This window comes from Pseudopipra pipra, chromosome 16 (assembly GCF_036250125.1).
Source record: "Pseudopipra pipra isolate bDixPip1 chromosome 16, bDixPip1.hap1, whole genome shotgun sequence".
NCBI lineage: Eukaryota > Metazoa > Chordata > Aves > Passeriformes > Pipridae > Pseudopipra > Pseudopipra pipra.
This window is the reverse complement of record NC_087564.1, coordinates 11,035,816-11,060,465: the sequence shown is the minus strand read 5'-3', so window position 1 is coordinate 11,060,465 and position 24,650 is coordinate 11,035,816. Positions and strand designations below refer to the sequence as shown.

Sequence of the window (24,650 nt, the reverse complement as noted above, 5' to 3'; positions counted from 1 at the left end):
AAGGCATAAACAAAACACACTTTAAATAGAGCTGCAGGTAGTATTTCCATAATGACTGTCCTTAAAAATTGAAGCTATTTCTCTTTTTTTTCCCCAGCCTCGAATTCTTTCTACTTAGCTCAGTCATTTAATTAAAAGAAAAATCAACTTAAAACAGATGAAAGACTGTCTGAAACCAATTGCAGCTATTAGCAAAGAAGAAAAAATACTACTGTAATCCACTGTTAACACTTGGGTAGGTTAAATTAAAGCCATTTCTCATCCTCCTTTCAGGAGGAGATTGTGGATCTGCAGAGCATATGCTGTAAACCTGCAGGCAATAGGGGTGTTTTTCTTGATTATCCATCTTGAGGATCTGGAAGTTCACTGTTTCCCAAGCATCTGCCAAAACCTGCTTGGTTTTACCAGCCTCATCAGCATTCATGCCATGTGATGGGAACCCTCCTGCTCACCCATCCTTTGTAGGAGGCATAAAATAACTCAGTGCTGTCCATCAGGGTTGTGCACGGCATTAAACCATGGGGATTAATGAGGGATAAGCAACCATGTTATTACCACCATGGACAGCTGATGGAAGAGTTCATGTCACTGCAGCAGGATGGGGATGGCTCCTCCAAAATCCTGCTGGGTTGCTGAGGGAAGTTCATACTGCCTCCCTGCAAGTGTTATCCCCAGGGCTCTGGGATGACACTAGCCAGGGCTGGGTCCTGAAAAATGTGCTTTTAAGTCAAGACTCAGCACTCTCAGAAGTGGCAGGTGAGGAACTTGTTCTTCATAGCAGAGGGGAAGGAGGAGCCTGGCCTCAGCCTGGTCTCTGGATAGAAATGGGAGAGACTCGCTAGGGCTGGATCCTGTATGAAGTCTTTTGCTGACACCAGGATCCAAGTTTGGCTCTTTCCCCCTCCATTTCCAGCTGAACAAGTGCCAGAGACAGACCGCTTTTCCAGGCCCCTCCGCAGGCAGGAGGCCGGTGGCCATCGCTCTCACCCACCCATTCACAGAACCATGGAATCACGGGATATCCTGCGTTGGAAGGGACCCACAAGGATCATCAAACTGGCCAACTCCTGGCCCTGCCCAGGACAACCCCAAGAATCATTCGGAGCGTTCAGAGCGGAATGAAGACAGAACCACGGGTTTTTATGAGGAGGAATCGGTTTATTTCGCAGAAGCTGATGAAGCCCTGAATGCAGGGATGCGAACCACCCCGGCCCAACATGGCGGGCGGCGTCGGCGGCGTCTCCATGGCGACCCGCCCATCCCTGCGGTTGCCATGGCCACGGGGACGCCGCGACCATGGCGGCGGCTCCGCCCCGGTCACGTGGCCGCTCGATGCGCTCGGCGCGCGGCTCCCCCCGGCGGCGGGACGGACCGACGGACCGGGGCAGGGACCGACGGACCGCAGGACCGGCCGTGCCCACCCCCCACCCAACGCCGGCGACATGTCCACCGCCATGAACTTCAGCGCCAAGACCTTCACGCCGCGGCCGCCGGACAAGGGCGCCTTCCCGCTGGATCACTTCGGTGCGGTACCGCGGCCGGGCGGCCCCGCGCCGGGCCTGCCTCCCCCCGCCCGTGCCGCGGGCCCGGTGGGTATCACGGCCCCTCGCTGTGTGTTACAGGGGAGTGCAGCGCCTTCAAGGAGCAGTTCATGGAGTGTCTCCGGCACAGCGGCTACGAGAGCGCGGCCTGCCGGGAGCGCGCCATGGCCTACCTGGAGTGCCGCATGGACAGGCGAGTGTGCCCCGACACCGGCCCTGCCCCATCCCGGCCATCCCCGGGACACGCTGGGAGCCAGCCCGGTGGTCCCCGGGACGGGGATCCCTTTGCGGGCACGGGAGGGGAAGGCAGCCCGCAGTCACACAGGAAAGTGTCCTTGAAGGTGCCCCGTGTGGCATCAGCATCACTTGGCTCATGTCTCCGTGTTATCCAGCCCGTGCGGTGGGATAACAGCGGCACTCGGGCAGCTTCCATCCTGCACAACCGCATTTCTCGGTGTGAAGCTTATTTTTTTTCCCAACTGGTTACAAGTTAAACTTTTAACTTGCACGTGCTTTGTTCACCTCCTGTCTGGCCTTCCTAATCAGCTCTGAGTATGTCTTTAGGACCCCCAACAACTTAAACATGAATTATCAGAGCCAGTGGTATTTCTTTGTGTATACTAATGCAACTGAGTCTTAATTAATGCTGAGTTCAAAATACATCCTCGTATAATTCAATTATGTAATATATATTCCCATATAATATACATATATTCCAGTATATAATACATATTCCAGTATATAATACATATTCCAGTATATAATACATATTCCAGTATATAATACATATTCCAGTATATAATACATATTCCAGTATATAATATATTTTCCTATATAATACATCCTAGTATAATTCAGGTATAGTTCAAGCAGAAGTACTTTGGCCTGTTAGCCCCTTAGAAATATGTGTCAAGCAGGCAAGTTAAAAATTTAACTTGTTCCTCAGGTAAAGTGAAAAAAGTGTTGGTGTTTGGTTTTCCAGGGATGTTTCCATTCTTGCACTGCTTTGCAATGCTTCCTGAACAATGGTGAGTCAGGGAACTCTGGGAAGTAAATGAATTTCTCTGTATTTAAGGAAAATAGACTTTCATGGGCTGGTGTCAAGGAGGGCTGCAAATCAAAAACTTGTTTGAAAATCACTGCAGCAAAGGATAGTGGTAATTAAAAGTGGTAATTCACTGTCATAAATGGCACAGGTAGAATTTTAGAAAGGTCTTATGCAGTCTGTTAGTTAAAGATAAACCAAGAGTCAGGTCAGTTTCTGAGGAAACTCTTACTCAGTATCCAAAATCAGGAAACAACACATTTAATTGGAAAACCACTGTTAAGGAGAAAAAAAAAAATGATCCCAGAATGTTGCTTTCCAAAAACTGAAATTTCTGAGATCTTGCCAAGCAGCAATAACTCTATATAGATGTCTTGGGTTTCTTTAGGGTGAATGATACTAAATGAAGTAAAGAATGCTGCTGTTCTTTTGTTTATAGACTGTATTCTCTAAAAAGCTTTTTGTTTTCTTCTTTTTAACTTAGGCAGCTTATGGCTAATGAACCACTGGAAAAATTGGGATTTAAAGACCTGATAAATGAGAAATCAGAAGAAAAACCTGAAAAGTTGTGATGAAGACAGACAACTTTGCTCCTCATGTATGGAATGCATAACTCTAAATGTAGTACATATTGTACCTTCTATTCATATTGCAGCAGGAAATGTTTCCTAAAGGAACATTTTTTCCAGAGTTTAATTTTCCTAAAATAAGAGGTTTTTTTAAATGAGCAAAAGTACTGCCTTTGTCTGCTTTGCTCAAGTATTTCTTAACTTCTTTCTTTTAATTTCTCTAGAGGGAAAACAGTTACTGCCTGAAGTGTTCTCCATGTCTCTGTAAGAACAGTGAAGTCTTATTTTAAAAGGACAAAAGCCCCAAACCAAACAACCCTTTATTGTGTAGATCTTGAACTACTGATTAATCTTGTGTGGGCAGTACTAATATGCTCACAGGAGTTGCTTGTTAGGTGGAAATAAAGCTGTTGTGGTACTTGCAAATTGCTTTTCATTAAATACTGGTATTAGTGCCCATCTTTGGGGTGATCTCCTTCTCACCCTGCTATGGAAGACACTTGAGGTGGGTGGGTTTTTTTCAGTCTTAAAATCTTCCATCCTTGTCAGGAGAGTATTTCTAGTTCCAGATACCAGTCAGGTGGTGATTCTGCTTTTAGTTACCATGCCAGCAGTGTTCACCTAACTTCATTTCATCATTTAACTAGGAATGTTTCATTCTGAATACATTCACTTATCCAAATAGAGCTGCCGTATGTTTTGGGGTTTTAATATCTTAATGGTGAAATCAATGTGGAGACAGAAATGGTGTTTGTTTGTGCTCTAAGTTACCAGATATACATAATGTGATTGGACAGTTTTATTCTTTTAAAATCAAATGTTTTATATTAAAAACCAGGGTAGATCAGGAGTTAGCTGTCTAAGAAATCCAGTGTTTCTTCCAGCACATGCAGCTGCAGCCCATACATTGAGAAGGCCGTGCAGCAGGTGAGAAATCAGCTCTGAGTGTGTCTTTAAGATCCCTGATATATGTTTGTATAATTTAACCATGAATTACCAAAGCCATTCTCTTGCATGTAGTAATGCAATTGAGTCTTTCTTAATTAATGTTGAGTTCAGGCAGAAATAGTTTGGCCTGTTAGCCCCTTAGAAATGTGTTTCAAGCAGACAATAAATTTGTAAATCCTTTGGATGTATTTTCTACTGTATTTTCTGCCCTGTCACCCCTGTTCTTTTGTTTTTGTTTTTAACCCAGTGACTCATTTCTCTGCCTATCTGGTTCTTGAATGTTAAGCTTTAGGGTCAGGGCCTACAGACAGTGATACAAACAGTGATCTGTTTGTCAAGGCACTTCTCCAACACTTTCCTCTTTATTTGGTGTCCTCTCTTTGATATATCTCCCCTTCCCTGCTGTCTGCTTTTGCTTCTACTTCTCTCCACTGTGCATCTGCTCACACTGAGCTCCAGGAAAGGGTGAAAGAACATTTTCTGCTTTTCATATTGATCATTGGAGCTGAGATTTAAATTGTTGCTCAGGTCTAATCTGATGGAACAGAGTGCACACAGCTCAGAGCTGGTTCCTGTTTGAAAAGAACATTCGCCTGCTGCTGCATACTTTTATTCTACTTCATTCTACTGTTCAAATTATATCCTTTGGTGAGATTAGTACATTTATAGAAAAGAAAGTAGAGATTGTATTTCTGCAACAGATATTAAAAGACTTTATATTAAACCACTGAACAAGAGCTTTCTTTCAGTGATACCAAGTCAGAATTAAAATAATCTCCAGCATCTGCAGAAGAAAGAAATCAAATTTCATGCTTCTGTGCTCCTTGAATATTATAAGGTGAAGTGAATTCCTGGTAGGTGTGAAAGAACCCACCAGTGATGGGGGAATAATCTGGGCTGTTATCAATGCTAGTTTCAATTTTTGGGTGTTAGTCTGCACTGTGGTTTGGCCAAACAGTTCCTTCACGAGTTCAGTCCATGTTTTCCTGAGACATTGATACCAACTCTGTCCTCTGCAATGTTCTGGAGTAAAAGGGGTAAAGTTTTTGAGGTGTTGAGTGGTTGCCACTCTAAAAGGGACCACGGGGGTGAGAGGTTTGCACCTTTCACCAACCCTAAGATCACATCCTCATCCTGTCCAGATCCACAGGCACCTTCCATTCTGCTTCCCAGCACTGTGAGTCAGTTGCACAGCCCTGTCCCCTCGTGCCAGGGCAAGAAAAGAGCTGTGCGTGGATAGTTGAAAACTTGGGGAATTGGCAGAAGCACATATTTCCTGTAAGGATTAGCTGGAGAAGAGAACATGTTCAGTGGAGCTGTAAGGTAAGCTCAGAGCTGGTGAGGGACATCAGACAGTGAGATCTAATGCAACTGAGATGTGGTGGGGAAAAAAGCCATTAATCAGTGCCAAACCTGGGTCAAACAGTTTTCCCAGCTTGCTCTACAGGACAAGCCCCTGTGACACCAGAGTCATTGGGGAGAATTCCCAGAATGCTCTTCAATTAACTCCTGCCAAAATTCAGATCATTAGTTAAAGCCTCTCCATTTAAAACCTCTTTATTTTAGCTTTGCTTGTGGTATCCAGGTGTGCGCTCCTTTAAAATGAAAGCCAAAGGAAAGCTGTAAATTCACAGCCATCTTTCCTCTGCCCATACCAAGGAGGAACCTCTCCAGAAGCCTGTCACCAAGCTGGGAAAAAATCTGTATTCTGGAAACGCTGAGCTGAGGTGTGTGTGCTAGAGGGGAGGCAGTTTGTCAGGGGCACTGCTTCCTTCGTGGAGCTGTTTGGAGTTGATGAGCTGCTCTGCTGCGGGAGTGGTCCCACGCAAGTGCATTAATCTTCCGTGAGAAGCCTGCCAGGTGCTGCCTGAGCTGCTGAAAAGCTCCACCTGCTGACGGATCCCGCGAGCTGGAGACAGGCAAACGACTGGGAATGAGGTTGGGCTGGGATTGATGCACGGACTGCCAGCCTGGATGTGCAGATGTGGAAGGGATAGCCCGAAGCAGGAGGAAGTGTTGACTGTGTTGGAGCGAAGATCTATTTGAGCTGTTACCGCAGCAATAGAATCAATAAGTGAGGGGGCTGTAATTGTCTTTTCCGTAGCTTTCCTTCAGCAGACCCTCATTCCCACCCTAAGGAGGCACTCTGCTGCTTGGGATCAGTCCCAGGGAGTCCCCCGAGGGCCCTGGAACAGCAGAGCTTTGCTGTTGGCACTGGGGAGAGCCTTGCCCATGCATTCCCCCTTTCTTTGCTCATATTAAAATCCACTCAACCACAAAGAGCTTAACCTTGATCACGGCAGTTATTTACAGAGGGAACATTGCTGCAAGCCAACCCTCGTTATGTCTTCCTGGGAGACCTTGAGCTCTAGGTGTATCTCTCCAAACAACTGCAGTGACCTGCAGAACAAGGAAGAAAGGGTTTAATAAACATTTCCAAAGCTCTGGGTGTGCTTTCACAGAAAATCCTACACAAAGAGAGCCTCCTGTGCTTGCTCTGGAAGTGGGCCATGGTCCAAAGTCCTTTGTGGGAGCACAATGAGCCCGTGCCTCTGTGCTGAGGAGGGATTGTTGCTCCATCTGCCACCTGGAATGGCGTACCTGGTGTAGCAGAAGGGTTGCATCTGTCAGCACCTGTGAAGTGAATATTTGGGGTTGTGCACAGTTGGAGGCAGGCAGTGGGTGTAGCTGCTGACCTTCACGTTTGGCCCTTTTCCAAGGCCTTCTCCCCAGTTTGTCCTGCCTGCTTCAAATCCAAGGAGTTCCTTGTGCCTGGGCATTACACTTATGTCTAGTAGTCACCCACTTGGTTTCCTCTGGAGACCATGGAGTTGCTGGCCTTTGCTGATGATTAGTTGCCCTTTGGGGCAGCAATCAAAACAGCTTTCCCGTACTGCTGCTTTTGTGGTTTTGGCTTAACCAGCACTAACAATGAGTGAGGGGTAACTAGAGTTAAAGCACCTCTTAAATTTCAGCATGTTGTCTCATTCCAAGCAGGCCTGGAGAGCACTGAGAGGCAACACTATTTTCCCTGAGCCTCTGGAATGAAACGTATGTTGTGTGAGGCTATGAGAGAAGGAGCAGCCTGCTCCCATACAAAAAGTCCCTTTAGCATCACTTGTTGCTGTAGGCTCTCAAAGTGCCTTGGATGTTCTGGTTCCACTGGAGAGCAGTATTTTTCTACATTTCTCATCCGTAATTCCTGGGATGGGAATGATGCTTCTGCTAGAATGCAGGAGTGTGGTCATTTCTGGTAGCATATTCAGTGACCCCAGAGGACTCAGTTGTTTTTGTGCCTGGAGGAGATCCATTCTGGAAGAGATCCTTCTGCTAAACTGGTAATGTTGTGTAAAACATCAGGTTTCCCACTAAAATCAAAACTCTGACTCAGATTAATTAAAAACCTATTTGCAAGTGCATATGCAAGGGTCCATTTTCCCTTCCAGAGTATTTCAATGAAAATTGAATGTCTGATTAATCTTATCCTGGTTCCCCCCTTTTTTTTTCTTCCCTTAATGATCCTGCTGCTGTGAATAACTGGCAGTGTTGCATTTTTTTTCAGGATGCAGCAGATTTTCTAGCTTGCAGATTTTCTAGCTTACAAATTTCAAGACAAAATGCCTTTCTTCTGGAATGAAGGTGCCATATGGCTTGAAATGCATAATTGATCACTGCTCAAAATAGAAGCTTCATAGAAAGTCACCTAGAAGTCCAATGCATGTGTGCAGGGGACTTAATAGACCTTGATGCATTTTTTGTTTCCTGAGACTGATGATGATACAGGGACAGGTTTTTATGGCTCCTCTTAGAGGTTCTGATGCTTGTGCTCTCATTATTCCAGGAGATCTTGGGAGTTGCATTAGCAGGTGCATCAATCTTATGCTTGCTGATGCCTGCTGGGCTTGGCTGGATGAAAAACACCCCAGACAAGCCTGGCATTCACCATATAGCCCAACAAAGGCCACAGTTGTATCTGTGAGTGTAAAACAGTTCAGTTGATCAAATCTGGTGGGCTGAATCCAGCCCTTGGTGCCCCATATTTCCCACCTCCAGTGGGATGCCTCCACAAGCAGTCTGTCCCAGCTCCCACACAGAGTGAGGTAGGTTCCTACTGATGTGGGAGGGATGTTGGGGGTCCATCTGGCTGTGTGCCCTGCTTCCTGGTAATGAGCAACACCTTAGACCACCCAGTATTGTGGATGCTTTTCTGTTCTGGTCCTTATGAATTATGGCAAACTCTGATAGGAAGAGTGGTGGGAAGTTGCCTTGAAAAAAGAGAGCAGAGCAGGAAAGAAAGCGAGGAGACTACCCAGAATGATCCAGGCTTTTCAATTCACCTTGATAGGTTTAAAAAGCGGGCAGTGGAGGTGCTTCTGCAGCCCCTTTGGGCAACTGAGTCCTTTGTCTATTTTAGTAACCTTCAAGGAGTTGACAGCTCTGATTTCTGGAGGATTTCTAGTTTTCTCACTGCTAGCAAGTCCTGCTTAGCAAGAACCTGCTCACACACCCAGTTCTGCTCCTGCTTGCAGAGCTGCTAATCAAGGATAGCACGTGGGAAGGCAGCCACATGGGAGGGGGTGCTCTGCGAGGGAGTCAGGCCCAGTTTTGTTTGCTCAATTTACATTTCTCTGTTATTAAACCATGTTCTGGGTTTCAGCAGGGTTTGTAAGCACTGAATCTCTCCTTAGTGGACAAAGTAGGAAAATGATAGCACTACAGAATCTGGGACACCAGGATAGCCCTGAGGATTTGATGTGATGCTGTGTACTGCAGCCATCTGCTGCCAATCTACCAAGGACCTTTCCCCTCCGGGTTGCACTGGCAGCCCCAGGTAGCATGGCTGGATGGATGGTCCAAAGCATTTCATCACACTGAGGAAGCCAGTTTTGGGGCAGGCAGACTCAAAGGGGAAAAGAAATCCTGCTGCCACTCAGGATTGCAGAGAAGCTGCGGATCAGATCAGTGCTGAGAAAATTGCTGGTAACTCAGGATGCCAAACTAGGCAGGAGCAAAGCCCCCCACTGATAAATGAGCCTTCACGGACCCATGAACAAGCACCAAGCAGGAAATCCCAGGGGTGTAATGAGGCTGGCTGCTTGCAACTCTGGGATTGCCTCCCTTGGCTTTTGCTCTTTAGTGTCGAGGTGGGAGTTAGGCTGTGCTGTAAACCCCTGGATGTAGCAGGTTGTCTTTAACCCCTCGTCCTCATCACCCATCGCTGTGGCCCAGCCCAGAGAGAGCACACACTCCAGGGTGTGCCTGTTGTTTGGCACATCTCTGTGCATGCTCAGAGTGGTTGCTAAGGCAGCATAAGTCTGTCCCCTTCCTCTGTGCCTTCAAATGTCTGTCTGATCTAGAGGTATAGGTGTACTGTGTCCGTGCAGCCCCATCCCAGAGCAGTATCCCTATGGGAGAGCAGAGGCAATGCCACGGGTCAGGTGTTAACAGTCTGTGTGCACAGACATCAGTGTGAGTGGTACAGAAGAGTGGAGTGTGGGCTTCAGTTTAGTTCTCCCCCTCCCCAAACTGTGCTGCAGAGTCTGGTGGGAAAGAGGAACTATCCACTGCCAGCTGCAATGACACAGCATGGAGGTGAACAACCTGACAGGAGATGCACCTGAGCTCTGTGTGAGAGATGCTCAGCATGTGCAAGGGCAGCACAGAAATGTTACAGGGACCAGGTCACTGCAGGGCTCTGGTGACAGGAGGTGTGTGAGTTCTGGTCAAAGGGACAGAGATACTGAGTTCACTGGCTGGTGAAAAAGAACCAGGTAGGTGAAAAATGAGAGCGTGTCTGGAACATCTACCTCCATCCTTCCAGCGTGCATGGCAGGAGACTTGCAGGTGTGGTGGTGCCAGCCAGAAGGACTCATTTGAACACAGAGATGTCTGGATTGATGGCTTTATTTCAGCTTATTTTAGCAAGTAATAGGTGGGGGTGTGTGTGATGTTTATCACTGAAACTGGAGCTGGCTGTACTTTAGATCACAGCTCTAATCGGTTAGACTGACTTGGGCAGTAAATCACTTCAGCAGCACTAATAACACAGAGTGACAGGTGTACTAAACCCTCTATTGCAGCAATAACCTGGTCCTGCTGGTTCTTTCACTCAGGTTAGTGCTTCTGCTGTGGTTTGTTTATTAAAGCTCCTTCACAAAAGTCACCTGGGTGGCTGCTCTGACTCAGCCATTGAAATGGCTGTTCTCCTGCCATTCCCCAACCTGGCTTCGGCTCTTTTTATAGCCTGCTATAAAATTGTTTATTTTTGCACCTGTTTAGAAAGGCTTTTTGGCCACAGGGGTCTCATGATGTTGTTTTCATGGCTTCTGGAGCAGGGCTGCTCTGTTGTTGCTAGAAATAATTGCTGTTAATTAATTCTTTGCTGATTTTTCTTTGGCAAAGCATACTGAAATAAGCAGAGAAGTGAGCAGCATGCTCTGTATCTTGATGTTGTGGGAGCTTTTAGGAGGCATGCAGTGACATCCAAACAATCCCATCAGCAGCCAGAGGAAGAGTAGGACACAGTCCTCAACTTTCTGTGGACAAAGTTAATTGGGGGGAGGCTGAATTACCATCTCCAGCTGTTTGGCAGCTTCCTTCAGGCCATAATTTTTAATCTCTTTCTAGAGAAAAACCACAGCCTTGTTTCCATCTAATGCTTTATTCGAATCACAGTTGAGCAATGTTACAGAAAATTATGTGGTCTCAGCTCTCTGAGCTGGACCAGCAGCTGAAGGCAGCAGCCTATGACAAGAGACTGACTGCTGGGGCCAATAACTGCACCATTTTCTTTTCTGTGCCCTTTTAAAATGGTTTGTTCTTTTTTTTCTGAAGGACTTTCAGACCAGAAGTGAAGTGCTGGGCTTCAGCCCCTCTGACCTGTGGTCATGCCTGTATCATCTCCATCATTCTCTTTGCACTGGGCTCCTGGCAGGATCAGCCACTGCTTTCCCAGGAACCCAGAGCTGGCAGCAGCTGGCTGGGCCACTTCTGTCCCCACCCTGGAATGGGACATCATGCAGCCCTGTCTCTTGCTTGAATGTCTCCAAGCTGTTCCTGGAAGAATGAGCCATTTGAGCCAGGAAGAGATTAAATTATTGGAATTGAGCAAAAGCAATTTCCATGGTAAGTGCTTGCCCTGTGGTTGGCACATTGAACCTGTCCTGCCGTGCCTCTGACTCAGACTGAGTTGATGACGTCCTGCTCTGAATAATCACTTTGACTTTTCTTGGAGGAGCTGATACCCTGACATATGAGTGTCTTCACACATATGTTGGCTTTCTCCATACTGAGATTCCACAGGCCTAAATCTTTTAATTAGGATAGGTGGGGAATAATGCTCAAAGCAGTGGTCTACCAGTGACATAGTTGAATTATTGATTTCATTGGCCTAATTTCATCTTCTCTGAGAGCATTAGGCCATAGAAATCAGCACAGCTCCAGACAGGTGCCTCATATCTGCCATGGAGCCAATCCCCTCAGCTGCCCCCTCCATGTCATCTTTTACATCATATGAAATGGGTTTGGTACAACAGCAACATGACTGTTACAGAGCTGTTTTTCCTGTGTTGAGATTTCCTCATATGCTGTGGAGCAGACATACAAATATCCAACATCTTCAAGCTATCAATTACCCCCTTACTCTCTCTCTCAGAGGTCTCTTGGCTCCCAACAACGCTGTCTGAGCAATCAAGCAGCCCCTGCAACCACATACCAACTCCCAAAGCAGCCCATTGCTGCAGTGAGCTGGCCAGAGGCAGGCGGAATGGAAGCTGAAAGGATATCCTGAGCACGTGACGGGCTGGTGACCGGAAAACTTTCCTTTTTGTTGGCAGTGTGGCTGTGAGAGATCAATGATCAGCTCTAGGGTGTTGCAGAAACCTAAAACAAAGGTGTTTAAAGAAATCAGCAGAGATTTTACTCTGAACCCCCTTTTTGTCCTCATTCTCCCCCTTTCTGCTGCCTTACAGAGGATCTCTGTGTGCATGATGTTACCTCCACGACCATTAAATCACCAGAGCAAAGGACTCCCCATCTTTCACACTGGTAACACTGGGCTGCAACAGAGTTAACCACTATGCAAATGGAATGAAACCCTGACCTGCAAATCACTCTGCAGTGAGGTACTTTTGGAGCTGCACCACACTTTGTCTTCTCTGAGGGCTGGTGCAGGTGCAGAGCAGCTCTGCAGACACAGGACTTCACTGTTATTTCTGCACTCTCACATCACTTTCTCTTCAATTTGACCAACACATCCTAACCATGCAGAATGTGCTTTTCCCTGTTCCACAATCCCACAGGATCCACACAGCAATTTGCTCAAAATCAGAGAAAGTTGGCATCAGTATTGGATTTTCAGTTCAAGAGTTTTTAATTCCCCTGATCTGAGCCCTCTCCTCTGTGGCATTCCTCCCTCTCAGCTGTCGCCACTCTTGATTTAACTGGATAACCCAGAAAACAAAATATGTAATTTTTTAAAGAAAAACCTCTAGGATTTAAGTTTCTTCCTTTTTTTTTTTTCTTTTTCTTTTTTTGTTTTGAACAGGAAACCAAAACTGCAACGGAAATGAGCTGCTGTAGCATAGGTGCAGCTGGCCAGTGCTGTAGCTTGTTCACACAAACCTCCAGCTGCAAAAGCTGCCTCCCCTGTGGTGCTGAGGAAGCCTAAAGGATCCAGCCTGGTGTATCTGCTACTCCAGAGTTTTGCTTGAATGCAGTTGCAGTGGCATGAATTATTGATATCTCTGTTCAGGTTTGCTGTTCACGCAGGAATTTGTAATGCTTCCCCACCTTACGCTGTGAACGCGCTCCCGGGTCACATGAAGGGTTGTGTTTAACACCCTTTCACTTGCATGGTTCTGACATTGATTTAGCCATTTCAGGGCTGGGGCTGCAAAATTAACTAAAAAACCAGTGTAAAGAGCTTTTTCCTGACAAAACAAGGCAGTCTCGGGGTAAAAGGAGCTAATGTGGAAGGGCAAGGAGAAGGTATGGTTATGTCCGTCCATTATCAGGGTGTCACCACAAAGATGATGGAAAGGTTTCCTGAAATTTCTGAGCATTCTTTGCCCTGACCTCAGTATCTGGTATTTCCAGAGGCTGCCCTTGCTGCCACTGTGCTTACCACCTCAAGAGATCCCATTAATAACGTCCGTTTCTAAGGCAACAACCTTGTGATTTAGAAAAGACTGAGTTAAAAGTGTGTGTGTTTACAAACAAACACATCTTACACATAAATATGTAAGTATTTACATACATATGTATATAAATTTATATCAGACCTACAAGTCACTTAGCAGTGGAGAGACAGAAAGCACCTGAATGATGGTGATGTGCTGACAGTGACAACGCATCTCCAGAGAGTTTGGCCAGAGACTTTGCAAGAAGTAGGAGCAAATTCATTTAGCATTCCCTGACAGGCCATACCCACGGGCAACTGTGGGGCAAAGCTCAGAGGAGGTGTTGACTCCTGTGGGTAGAGGCAGGAGGGAACAGTCTGACGTGGACAGGGCTCAGCAGCCTCTGGGAGCCTCTGACAGGGCAAACTTCGCCCTTTAACCCTTGTGAGACTATAAACTTGGATGCTGTCCCTGCTCTACACCAGGAATCACAATCCTTAGGAGCCAATGTCCCATCAGGAGAGCCTCACTGCCTGCCCTGGATCAACACTGGGATAATACCCAACCTCTTAACCTTGGATAAACCAGGAGTAAACTTACAGAGGTACTCTTTTATATGTGAGATTGGTTGAAGCCTTTGATCTTCCACTGAACAAAAGTTTATCTTCGATTCTGGCTCATTAAGTTCCAACTTTTCTCCCTGTTTCTCCATGTTCCCTCCGCCCATATGGGTTGTTTGTTTCCCCATGTGAAGTCTGGAGTCAGTCTGATGAGACTTAAATTCTGAGGATGCTGCTGATTGACCCTTGCTGGCCCTGCTCTCCTGCTCTGTCCGTCCTTTATGAAATGCTCCCCTTTCATCATTGACAACAGGCTCTGTTTTATTTGATTTTATTACAAGATATAAATTTCTGTCTGCAGCCCTGGCTTCCAACACACGGAGGAGAGAGAGGGATTGCCTAGCAACCAGGAGAACAAAAAATTAAGAGAATCAATAAGTCTTAATGGAAAGCTAAACAGCGACTTTCAGACCAAACCCCCTCCCTCCTCCCAACCCCGGCCCGTGGTAAGTTCGTGATGCAGCATCCTGGCTATCACATGAAGCCTTCAGCAAGTGCCTCTTCTGGAAAAACCAGAGTGCAAATGAAAACCTGACCTAACTTGGGTTTAGGGAAAGCTCTGATCCTGTAAGCATTTACACTTCAAGCTTGAGCATATCACAGGTGTGGAGGATAAGGGCTAAGACAATGTGCTGAGCTGGTTTGTCTCAGAGGATGTTAGAAGTCAGTGCTCTGCTCTAGGTAAGTATTAGTGACTCAGAGGCTGAAGAAGGTGAGGGTCTGGATGCAGTAGCTCAGTTTGCCCACCAAAGGCCTGTATGTGGGATTGTGCCTTTGGTTAGCATGGGAATGAGTTTCCAGACGTTATCAGCCTACGTGTGTAAAACCAGCAAACCCAGCAGAGTCAGCAAGGAACAGTCCTATATCAGTTTAAAGCAGTCAGAAATCAGCCTGGTTACAGTTGCTTGTCTGGCAGCACAAATGCAAAGGTCATTTAGAAAAACATATTCTAGGCAAGTGGGGCAAATATAAATATACCAGGCCCTGATTCTATCCGTATTTAAGAGTGTTACGCTATTTCCTCCCACAAAGTGTCCTCTGGAACCTGCTCACATCTGGAGCAGGATCAAGATGGTGATTTGGTTGTGGAAGTCTTCCAGGATATACTGGCAGGCTCCTCCTGCAGATGCTCCTGCACACCCTGAACCTCATGGGCAGCATGAACAGCATGAGCTGAGCTTGCAGGAGGGCTCTGCTTTGTTGGAGGAAGTAGAGAGCGACAGCTTGAATGGGGGACTTGCTTTGCAGAACCAAAATTGTTTCTATAAGCAGAGATGTATGAACCACAAACAGGACATATCAGCATTGCAGGTGACCCATATCTGAGAGGAAGGTTTCAGCAGGATTTCGGGCAGCAGCCTCAAGACACAGCTCTGAACCCCTCCTTGGCCAAAGGCTTCCCACATCGCCACCCACGGTCACCCCCTAGTCCTTAGCTGGTAAAACAAGGACAGGAGCCTTGCCTGTAGGTGACATGACATGCATGAGGGGCTGCAGCCCTGGGTCCCAGCAACACAGATATGATGACACAAGGAAGCTGTGGTTCTTCCCCAGGGGCGTTTTCTGTCCTGATACTCCCTTGACACCATGGAGGGTGTGAAAAGCGTGGGAAGATGCTTGGAGGATAGTCCTGCCAAGACACAGACGTGGAAGGTGGTGGTGATGTGTGGAAGGACAGCAGTGAAGGAGGAGTGTTTTGGAGCATGTGTGGCTACTAGCGAGATGTTCACAAGTACCCCCAAAAGATGCTGATGTTGAAAACGCTCCCCAAAAGTGCTGCCCGTGAACCTGCCAAGGTGCTTGAGTGGTGAGGCCATGGCCAGTGAGGGGTGGGGGATGCTGTGAGCTGCCACCTCCCCCAGGCAAAGACCCCAGGCACCCACCTCCCCCTTCCCCGCCGGCTCCCACCCCATGAGTGAGAGCATCCCCTCCCATCACCGTCACCCCGAGTTAAACCAGGGAAGGGACCACTGAGTGCTGGGGACACCCGGAGGGATGGGACGCCCTGAAGCTCGGGGACCCCCCCCCAAGGGGGGACGGGGCGCCCGGGCCACAAGCAGCCGCTGGAGGTCGCGGGCGAGCGGCGCGGGGGAGCCACCAGCCCCCGGGGGCCCGGCGAGAAGGCGGAACCGGCGGCGTGCCCGGCCGGGCGGCCCCGGCAGCGGCGGGGCCAGAGGCTCCCAGGGCAGCGGCAGCACCGCCCCGGCAGCGGCGCGTCCCGGCGGCCGGAGAGGCGCGTTCAGCGTGCGGGGCCGAATGGAGCCGCCCGGGCGCCGCCCGCCTCGCCAGCGCCCCCCGCCCGCACCATGAGGCTGCGGTAGCGCGGCGGAGCGAGCGGAGCCCCGCGGAGCCGCCCGCCGCCCCCATGGCGAAGGAGAGGAGCAGGAAGGCGCTGGTGGAGCTGCTCCAGCGGCCGGGGAACGCGGCGTGCGCCGACTGCGCCGCCCCGGGTAAGGGCAGGGCAGGGCAAGGGGAGGAGAGGCGGGGGGCGCGGGCGGCGGCCGCACCTGCACCTGTCCGCCCCGCACAGCCCGGCACAGAACGGCACAGCACGGCACAGCCCCGCACGGCACCGCGCGGAGGCAGCGACGGCGCGGGGGGCTCTGCCCTCTGCGGGAGCGGCGGGGGTTGCGCCCCGCCTAGGGGGTGCCCGACCCCCCTTCCCCACCCCGGGGGGATGCGGCGGGGATGCTCCGCGGCCGGTGCGGGGATGCGCTGCGCTGCCGCGGTCCCCGCGGGCCGGCCCCGGCCGAGGTTTCCCCGGTCCCCCCCGGCCCGGCCCGGCTCCTCGCCCGGCTGTGAGCGCTGATGTCATCCCGGCGGGTCCCCGCGGGCTGCAGCGCGGCCGGGGCCGGTAGCCGGGCGGCGGGGGCTCTGCCGGGGGTGCCCGGGGCTGCGGGGGCGGCGTGTCCTCCGTGTCCCCTCGGCTGCTACTGCCCTGTCAGCGAGCAAACAGAGCGGACAACCAGAGGCATCGCTGCGGCCACCCTGCCGACCAACCTTTGCCCAGCTGCCATCGATGGGTGCCTAAGCTGTGCAGGGAGCGGGGCTGGAATGTCCGTAGCCGTCTTCGTGCGCAGACGGGAGAAAATCTGTGCTTGGAACGTCTTTGTAGCCCTTTGGATGGTGAATTGTTGGGGTCGGGGTGTGATGCTCTTGCTGAGCAGGGTCTGCACGAGGCGGTGGGACCCGCCTTTGAGAACAACCTTAGAAAAATTGCAGAACAAGTATCTTTCCTTTAAAAAAAAAATCACCATATAGAAACACCTAAATTTGTATTAGCTTGAGCAGGATGGCTCTGAAGAGGTGTACGGAAAGGACGTCCTTCTCAGCCTATGTCATTCTATAGGTTAAAGAAAACCCAACACTTCAGCTGAATCTTATTTTCCCAGATATTGATTTGCTTAGGATTTCAAGATCTGTTGGATACCCCTATCCAGCTCCTACCATTACCAGTGGTTTTATATCCCTAACCTGCATCTCAGGACACTGCAGTTCACTTTCAGACGTGTTGTCTCCCCCGGTACCCAGCTGGAAAGGACAAAGAACTTTCAGCACAGCGTGAACGGCTTTGCAGCGCCGCGCTGCTCTGCCTGCTCCCACCCATCTGCTGCCTGGTGCTGCTGCCTGACTGTACCAGCCCACCTTTGAGGTGCCTTGCTGAGCACAGCTTGGGCTCACCGAGTAGGCGTCTGCCTAAATTGTTCCTTCCTGGAGAAAACTTTACAAACCTGGGTCTTTACAAACCATTCAGGTCTGTGGGATGATTCTCCCTAGCCCTCTGCAAAATGGGAAGTTTCTCAGCGCTATCAGGGTGGAGATGAGGCTGAAGGACAGTAAAATAGCTCACATCAGGGAAAGAGGGTTGTTGGTAAAGGCTCCAAAAGGGCTTGTAAAACAACAAAACCATATTTTGCTTTTAGTGACGTTTGCATACAGAGATGTCTTAGTGAATCTGAAACTCGGAGAGGAGAATTTGGGCCAGTGGCTTTTGTAACACAAGATGTGCTATATTAATACCATTCAGCCTCTTCTGAACTCTTGTGGCATTGCTTCCCTGGGACCAGCTCCTTGTTCATCAACCCAATTTCTTTAGTGACTACTTTGATTCAGTTCCTTTGGCAAACAAGAGCTACTCGTGGTGCTGGAGTGTGCTCGTCTGCCTGGGAGTGACAATAAACTTGAGATGCTCCGGGTTACTTAAGATATTATCTCGTGTCTGGAGGTGATACAGAAAATATTCACCCTGAATTCAGATATTCATCCTGGGCAGGTGTGGCAGGCCAGGTCTTTCTGGGGATGAGGTAATGCAGATAGGCAGGACAGGGGTTAAGAGAGCCTCCAGAATGGAGTGCAAGTATATTCTTTGCTGAGAAGTGAGATGCACAGAGAGATAAAGGTGAGAGCTGGAACCAGGTGTGCAGCTGACCCTGGAAAAGTACCAAAGCAAGAAAATAAAGTGAGAAGGAAAGAAGTGGGAGGATGGGGAATGAACAGAAGATGAGGAAAGCAGGGTAGACTTGTGCTTTCCCACATGTGAGTATCATCATAGGGCTGATCTAGTTCAGCTGAGGGGGAAGCCGAAGGTCAGGATCCCTCTTTAATTATTTCTACTTCTCAGGTGGGTGTGTGCCTTTTCCTGAAATCCTCAGTTAGAACAGGATCCACTTTAAGAGACAGCCATTTAGCTCAGGAATCCTGATAACAAAGAACAGGATGGATCAGAAATATAATTCTCTGTTAGTCACTTTTATTTGTGTATTTGGAAGCCAGCTGGGTTTTCTTTTTCTCTTGGAAATATTTGTTTTAGAAATCAGCCAGCTAGTGAAATTTTGTTTGTTTCTTTTCCCTTCCCTGCTGTCAAAAAGGGTTATTTTCTTTTGTTACTGTTTTGGCATTTGGGAGAGGCTCAGTAGCCAGAGCTCTGAAGTCACTGCTTGTCCCAGGTATTCTGTGTCTGTAACAAATCCCTGGGTTTCTGAAGCAAAGAAGCTCACAGCTTGGCATTGTTGGACTAAGCTGTGACCATGCAAAAATCAAAGCTGGGGATGGAGAGGGAACATGGAGGGAGGCAGTGCTTCTCCTCCTGGGCTGTGTAAATAACTTCATCCCCCGCAGGGTCATCACATCTCCTTGGGGGGATCCAAGCACAACCTGCTGCTTGCCTGGGTCTGGGCCAGAATTTGCCACTTAATCATGACTGAGGATTATTTAAGTGGCCAAGCCCTGCAAGCAAGGCTGCTGAGTTCAAGATGGGTGTTCCTCTGGTCTGTGTGTTCCTCTGGTCCGTGCACAGGATATGAACACTTGCAGCTGGGTGGAATGTGGTATTGAGTGTGATGTTCAGGAAGGTCAGATCTGGGTCTTCCCCAGGACCAGTGTATATGCCTGGCTGCAAAATCTCTTGTGCAAAAAGCAGAGTTTCCAAAGATTCCTCCCAGGTTTTGAGGACATGTCTCAGATGGGGAGAACAGTCTTACAGTGGCCATGGCAGCTGGGAATGCAGAAAGGATGCCAGAGCAGAATGTGAAAATCAGAGTGGAAAATAACCTGAGAGGTTACATTTTTCACTTGCAGGGGTTTTGTGGGTCTTATTTTATAAGTTAGGTTTTTATTAATTGTATCTTTACAAAACCTTAAATTGCAACAAGAGGTTGTTTTGGATAAAAGATATTTCAGTTCCAAAAATGTCATCTGTCTGTAACGAGTAATGAGATTGCCTTGGTTACATCTTTGGAACTGAATTCTGGGGTAGAAGGCACTGTAATAAAGTCATTAGATGGGGCTTCGGGTCCCCTGTCACTACATACTTCTGTGTCCTGGGTGTCGGTTTGCAGCGTGTTTGTTTCATGTTTGTTTCGTGGGTTTAAAGCTGTGCTTTCACAGTGAAGACAGCGTCTGTAAATGCCGTCCTAAGTGCAAACTGAGCAATGTTGCTGAATTGCTGATGTGTAATGGCTCTCTGTGCATTAGAATAATCTTTTTTTCTTCAAGACTAGTGTGGCAGTTCAGCCTTTTTTTTTTCCTAAATGATTCTTTGTCTCAGGCAATCTTTCCTCGCATCATGAGACGGATGGTTATCTCAGGGCATAACAAGACCTTGAGTATTTCTCTCTTTACTCGGTTTTTCTATGACTTAGGCTTGTGTCTCCATGGAGTGAGAATCATTTTACATTGTAGGAGGACAGGGAGGCTCTGAAGACAGAAATGGAAATCCCATCAAAGCAATCCTGCAGTTTAAACCCTCCATCAGCCGTTTACATGGCTTGTTATCATTTTCATCTTTCTTATTTGGGATGGATTACTGGGACACAGATCCTGGGTAACATCAGCCTCTGTGCCCGAGGCTCAGAGGGAATGAGGGATGGAGGAAGAGCAGAAGGCACACGCTGGAGGGGAGTCTGGTATCTGAGCTTTGTGCTGCAGAGCTGTGCAGATCTGGTGTTTTGGTGTAACAGTTCATATAAGAGCTTAAGGGTGGGTAGTGCATGGCTGAGGTGGTTGTAAACACCTTTCCTGCAGGCCCAGCATCTTCTCAGTTCTAAGACAGGTGAAGCTTTTCCATTCCCTTGATGTCACCAAGTGAGGGTGGTGATTAGAGGGAAACACATGAGTGCTGGGGATTGCTTGATTTGCTCAGGATTAAGAAGGCGCTGAACGGATTTGATCTCAACCCTCTCCTTTCCTCTATCCAACCCAGATCAGGAAGACAACTGAGTCACTGGGTCCTGCCTTGTGTTGCCATCTGCAGTGACTCTCCCCATCCCCTCAGGGGAGTGTTGGGGCTCTGCCTTGCAGCTCATTCTCTCTCTTGCCCCCACTGCCTCCCACTGCAAAGCTGTTCCGGAGCTTTGCCGCTCTGATGGCGTGAAACGGGCTTTTCATGTTCGAGCTGAAAGTGGAAACTTGTTCCCGCACCTCCATTGTCCTCTCACTTAAGTAGTGATTTTATTTATTTATTTATTTTTGTTCCCTGGGAGTTTGCCAGCCCTTCTCCCTGGCCATAAGCAGATTGGAGGGGTAAGAATTAAAAAAAAAGAGTCTCACAGCAGTTTAACTCGATACCACTTTATGCAGGAGAAAGGACTTTTTGGAACAAAGGAGGTTTAATGTGACGGTGTTTTCTGTCTGGTCCTGGTGCCTGGGCTGCAGCACAGTCGTGGGCTGAAGACAGTGAGAGGGGGCTGCTGGGACCTGCCAGTTGAATTAAAAGACCTTGGCAAGTTTAGTGCCTTCACTGAAAAATTTTCCTACTTGAAAAGGAGTGTTGGTGGGAGGCTGTTTGGCTTCAGTGTTAATGTCTTTCATTGTTATTTTTCAGCGTGCATGACCGGGGTCTGTTTATTAGCCTCCTAATCTTTCCCCAAAGTAAATAGCTACAGAACTTCAGTGCTGAACATGAGGTTCTCTGACTGGGCCATGTAGGAAATCAGCAGCAGCTGAGCAGCAAAGGCTTTGTGCTTGTGTGGATCACATCAAAATCCCTGTGATTCTATCCTGTACCGATGATTTACCTTTCTAGTGCGGGGTAAAAAAGGTTTTGCCTACCTGGAGGGGTCCTTCTCTTCCTTTTGATCAGCCTTTATCACCTCAAACAGGAGAGAGATCAGGAAAATCCTTTGAATCTCCATCCCAACCAAAGACCAGCTCCCATCCAGCTGGGGTGGCTGGGGTGCAGCCAGGCAGCTCATTAAGGGTCAGGCCATCATTTGTGTGCTGGAAAATGTGTTAAGAGTGTGTTGCTGTGCATTCTAACAGATGTTTGCCTTGGTCATCAATATTGTGCTATATCTAGTGATAACTGTAGTTTAAGACAAAAGGTGGAGTAGGGGCATCCAAGTAAATTTTGGGACTCGAGTTCTTGCTCTTGTCTCGTGTCTACTTTGAGCCTGTTGCTGCTCTACTTCATGGGATTTTTCTTGGATTGATGGCATCTAGGGATTTTCAAACTGGAACCTTATGTTTATATTCTGGATACAGGAAATATTGATTATTTATTAAAAAAATTAAATTCCATTGCCGTTGCACTTCCAGTCTTTTGGGTTTGTGTGAATTGTCCTGTGTCTTCTATTGGTTTTTCTTAATATTTCTCTGGGTCTAGCCTTTTTTTTCCCTTTCTTTCTTTTGTTCAGTAACACTGAGTTCAAGCTGCAGAGTTCCCTGTTCTCTGTGCTGGGTTTTCCTGGGGCTTATGGAGGCAAAAGGGCTGGGTGGGGAAGTTAATTTTTGAATTTAACTGTGTTGCCCAAGGGTTTTAGTTTTGCTTCAGATGCTTCTCTAATCTCTGGCTGTGCCTTCCCTTTCAGGTGAATGAGATGGGAAACTACCAGCCCAATGCCCTCCTTCTGAGTTTAGTTTAGCTTTGCTTGTTTGTTTAATTTTTAAAAGGAAGTTGACTCAAGTCTTTATTTTGGAAGTCATTATAATCTGTTTATAAGTGACCAGGAATCTCTAGCACATTGGGTAATGAAAGCCTTTAAGAGCTAGAATCTGTTGTTCAGGATAAGAGACTTTCTGCACTTAAAACAGTGTATTTGGTTTAATATTCCCCTTGCTCCTGTTCATCTTTATTACTTTTGGCTTGAAATAATGGAATAAAGTAATTTGTGTGGAACTTAGGCATGTTGGAGAGTTTTCATTAGGCTTCACTGCTTTTCACTCAAAACTCTGGAGGCTTAGGAAAAAAATCATCTTTTTTAAGCAATGCCCAAATGTTCCAGATTATAACATATTGCCATTTTGGTGCACCTTTTTTTCTCCATGCCCAGACAGAATATCTTAAATAAAATTACTGAACTCTCAGTAATGTCCAGCGTGGAGAATGTGTTCCAGCTGTTGAAGTGTCTAACAGCAAGGTGGACTTCACCCAGCTATGGGGAGTTCAGCTTGCCAGCTGTGCAGCCTGGGGTCACTAGTTCACTAAACTGATGGTGCCGCCCCAAAATTCTCTTGTTTCATGTGAAGACATTTGTAAAAATTTATTTGCATGTTTGATAAGATGTCTTATCTCAAAGCAATGGTGCAGTCATTTGAAAGATGGGAGTCTGTGATGATGCCAAGGTCAGAGATCACTGTGTTCCTGATCTGAGAATTTTTCACATCATTTGTGCATATATACCCTATAATATAATCCAGCTTTTGTTTTCTTAATTAGACAAGGCTTGACATGGTGTAGAGCTGGGGGAGCATGTTTAAGAGTCTGGTCTGAAGAGGACAAGTGTTGATGTGAGTAGATTTCTTTAAAGCCATATTGTGCTTCAAACCTGTTGCTTGAGGTGCTCTTTACTCATGTCAAGAAGAGACAGCTTGGGTATGAGCTGCCTTGGTGTCCACTTGAGCTGGAGTCTCCTCCAGGATCTTTCTCTACCCAAATGTGTCCTTGTGTCTGGTTGAAGGAAGGTGTGATATCTCCTGGTCCTGTCACACACAGCAGTGCAGGCAGTGGAGGGGTTACTTCTTCGAGAGGACTTTGGAAGCCTGAGTCCAGGAAGTTGCAGATGACGTGAAGAAATCCATCTGCATGCCTAAGATAAATCTGTTAACATAAAACAGGCATTGGGACTCCCAGTAAAACCTGTTTTATTGGCCAGTACATACTTTGACACCCGTTTCCCTGGGTCGGGCAGTGCTTTGATCGGATTTCATTTCACTGGGAAGGTTTGGAGCACAGTTATCCTGGGGCAGCTGTGCTGAGCACAGAGAGCTGCTGACCATTTAGCTCCCAGCTCCAGACTTTGATGCAATGGCTTTGTCATCGCTGCTCTGTGGCTGCTTCCCCCTCTGGACACTTTCACCATTCCTTGTGCCTGATACTGTGTGTGGAAGTCAGTGACGGATGTTTAAACAAGAGATCCTGGTGCTTTCACCTTGCCTAACTTGCATCATTTAGTCCCCCTGGGCTGCCACGAGGCAGCAGTGCTGTACCTTGGACTGTTTGTGAGAGGACTTTTGGCAAGTCCCAGACTTTGATTAGAGCCATGTGTTTGGAGATGGGAAAGGGCAACATGAGGAGTTAGAGCACAGAAACAGGAACATGCATGAGTGTTCAAAACTCTTGGTTCTTGTTGCCTGCCTACAACCCAATAACTGGCCACAGCCTCTGTGGTCGGAATAAGTGAGGGTGCCTGACCTGGGATGGTGTGTGAAGCCGAGTCACCCAGTGCTTGAGGGAGGAGCAGGGTGAGGATGTGAGGATTGGGGCTGGTGGGGCAGAGCACCCTTTGTTCTCACTGGCATGGCTGGATGTGGGCAGCACCTGACTGCTGCTGAGGTGCCCTTAGATCCACCTGACTGGTTTAATGTTTGCCAGGCCTGAGCTGCAGTCATTGGGGCCTGGCATGAGGATAGGAGACCATGTGAAACAGAAAAAAGACACCTTTATTTGTAGTCTGCTGGTGTCAGCCCTGGGAGCCCAGGGAGCTGCGACTGAAGGGACTTGTAACAGCTTGGGAATTTGCTCCCCTCTCCTGGGTGGGCACTCAGCCACGACTGATGAGGCTGCTCGTTTAGCTCTGGGGTTTATATTTGAGCAGAGCCACCTCTGGAGAACCGAATTGGTCTTCCCTAGAGTGTGTTGCAGGAGGCTGGTGGCCGTCCCCGCGGGCAGGGCTGGTGGCAGCCCTCGGTACTTCGACAGAGGAGCTGTGCTGCCCCATGCCAGCCTGCTCCCTGCACCGACACAGCCCGGGCATTAAATATGTATGGGGAGGAGAGAGCGCATTCCCTTGCCTTTTATAAATAATTGCTGCGCTGCGAGGAGCGAGTGTTTAGTGTAATCACTGCGGGGAATATACAGACGATGAGGATTT

At 48.0% G+C, this 24,650-nt stretch overlaps 2 protein-coding genes and 1 long non-coding RNA gene across 5 annotated transcripts in view; 2 read left to right on the top strand and 1 right to left on the bottom strand.

The window, feature by feature from the left end:
- The first annotated feature begins 1,243 nt into the window (after window positions 1–1,243).
- LOC135423156 (cytochrome c oxidase assembly protein COX19) lies at window positions 1,244–4,827 on the top strand. Of its 3 annotated transcripts, XM_064673129.1 has the most exons (4): window positions 1,244–1,589; window positions 1,623–1,734; window positions 3,071–3,184; window positions 3,380–4,827. In XM_064673129.1, the coding sequence occupies exons 1-3, from the start codon at window positions 1,274–1,276 to the stop codon at window positions 3,156–3,158; spliced, it is 516 nt and encodes a 171-aa protein (XP_064529199.1). In that variant the 5' UTR covers window positions 1,244–1,273; the 3' UTR covers window positions 3,159–3,184; window positions 3,380–4,827. The 3 variants fall into 3 exon arrangements, with proteins under 3 accessions (XP_064529199.1, XP_064529198.1, XP_064529201.1); XM_064673128.1 differs by having other exon boundaries at window positions 1,245–1,589; window positions 3,071–4,827; XM_064673131.1 differs by having other exon boundaries at window positions 1,311–1,524; window positions 3,071–4,287.
- Window positions 4,828–10,751: 5,924 nt separating this feature from the next.
- On the bottom strand, window positions 10,752–17,242 carry LOC135423159 (uncharacterized). The gene is made up of 3 exons (XR_010434726.1): window positions 16,843–17,242; window positions 11,818–11,984; window positions 10,752–11,159 (listed from the first exon to the last, which is right to left on the bottom strand). It is a non-coding gene; the product is annotated as an uncharacterized LOC135423159 (long non-coding RNA).
- Window positions 16,035–24,650, top strand: part of ADAP1 (ArfGAP with dual PH domains 1) — a 49,294-nt gene continuing 40,678 nt past the window's right edge. The window contains exon 1 of the mRNA XM_064673106.1: window positions 16,035–16,292. Coding sequence (XP_064529176.1) covers window positions 16,208–16,292 — 85 coding nt within the window. The 5' untranslated portion in view covers window positions 16,035–16,207. The remainder of the gene's footprint in view (window positions 16,293–24,650) is intronic.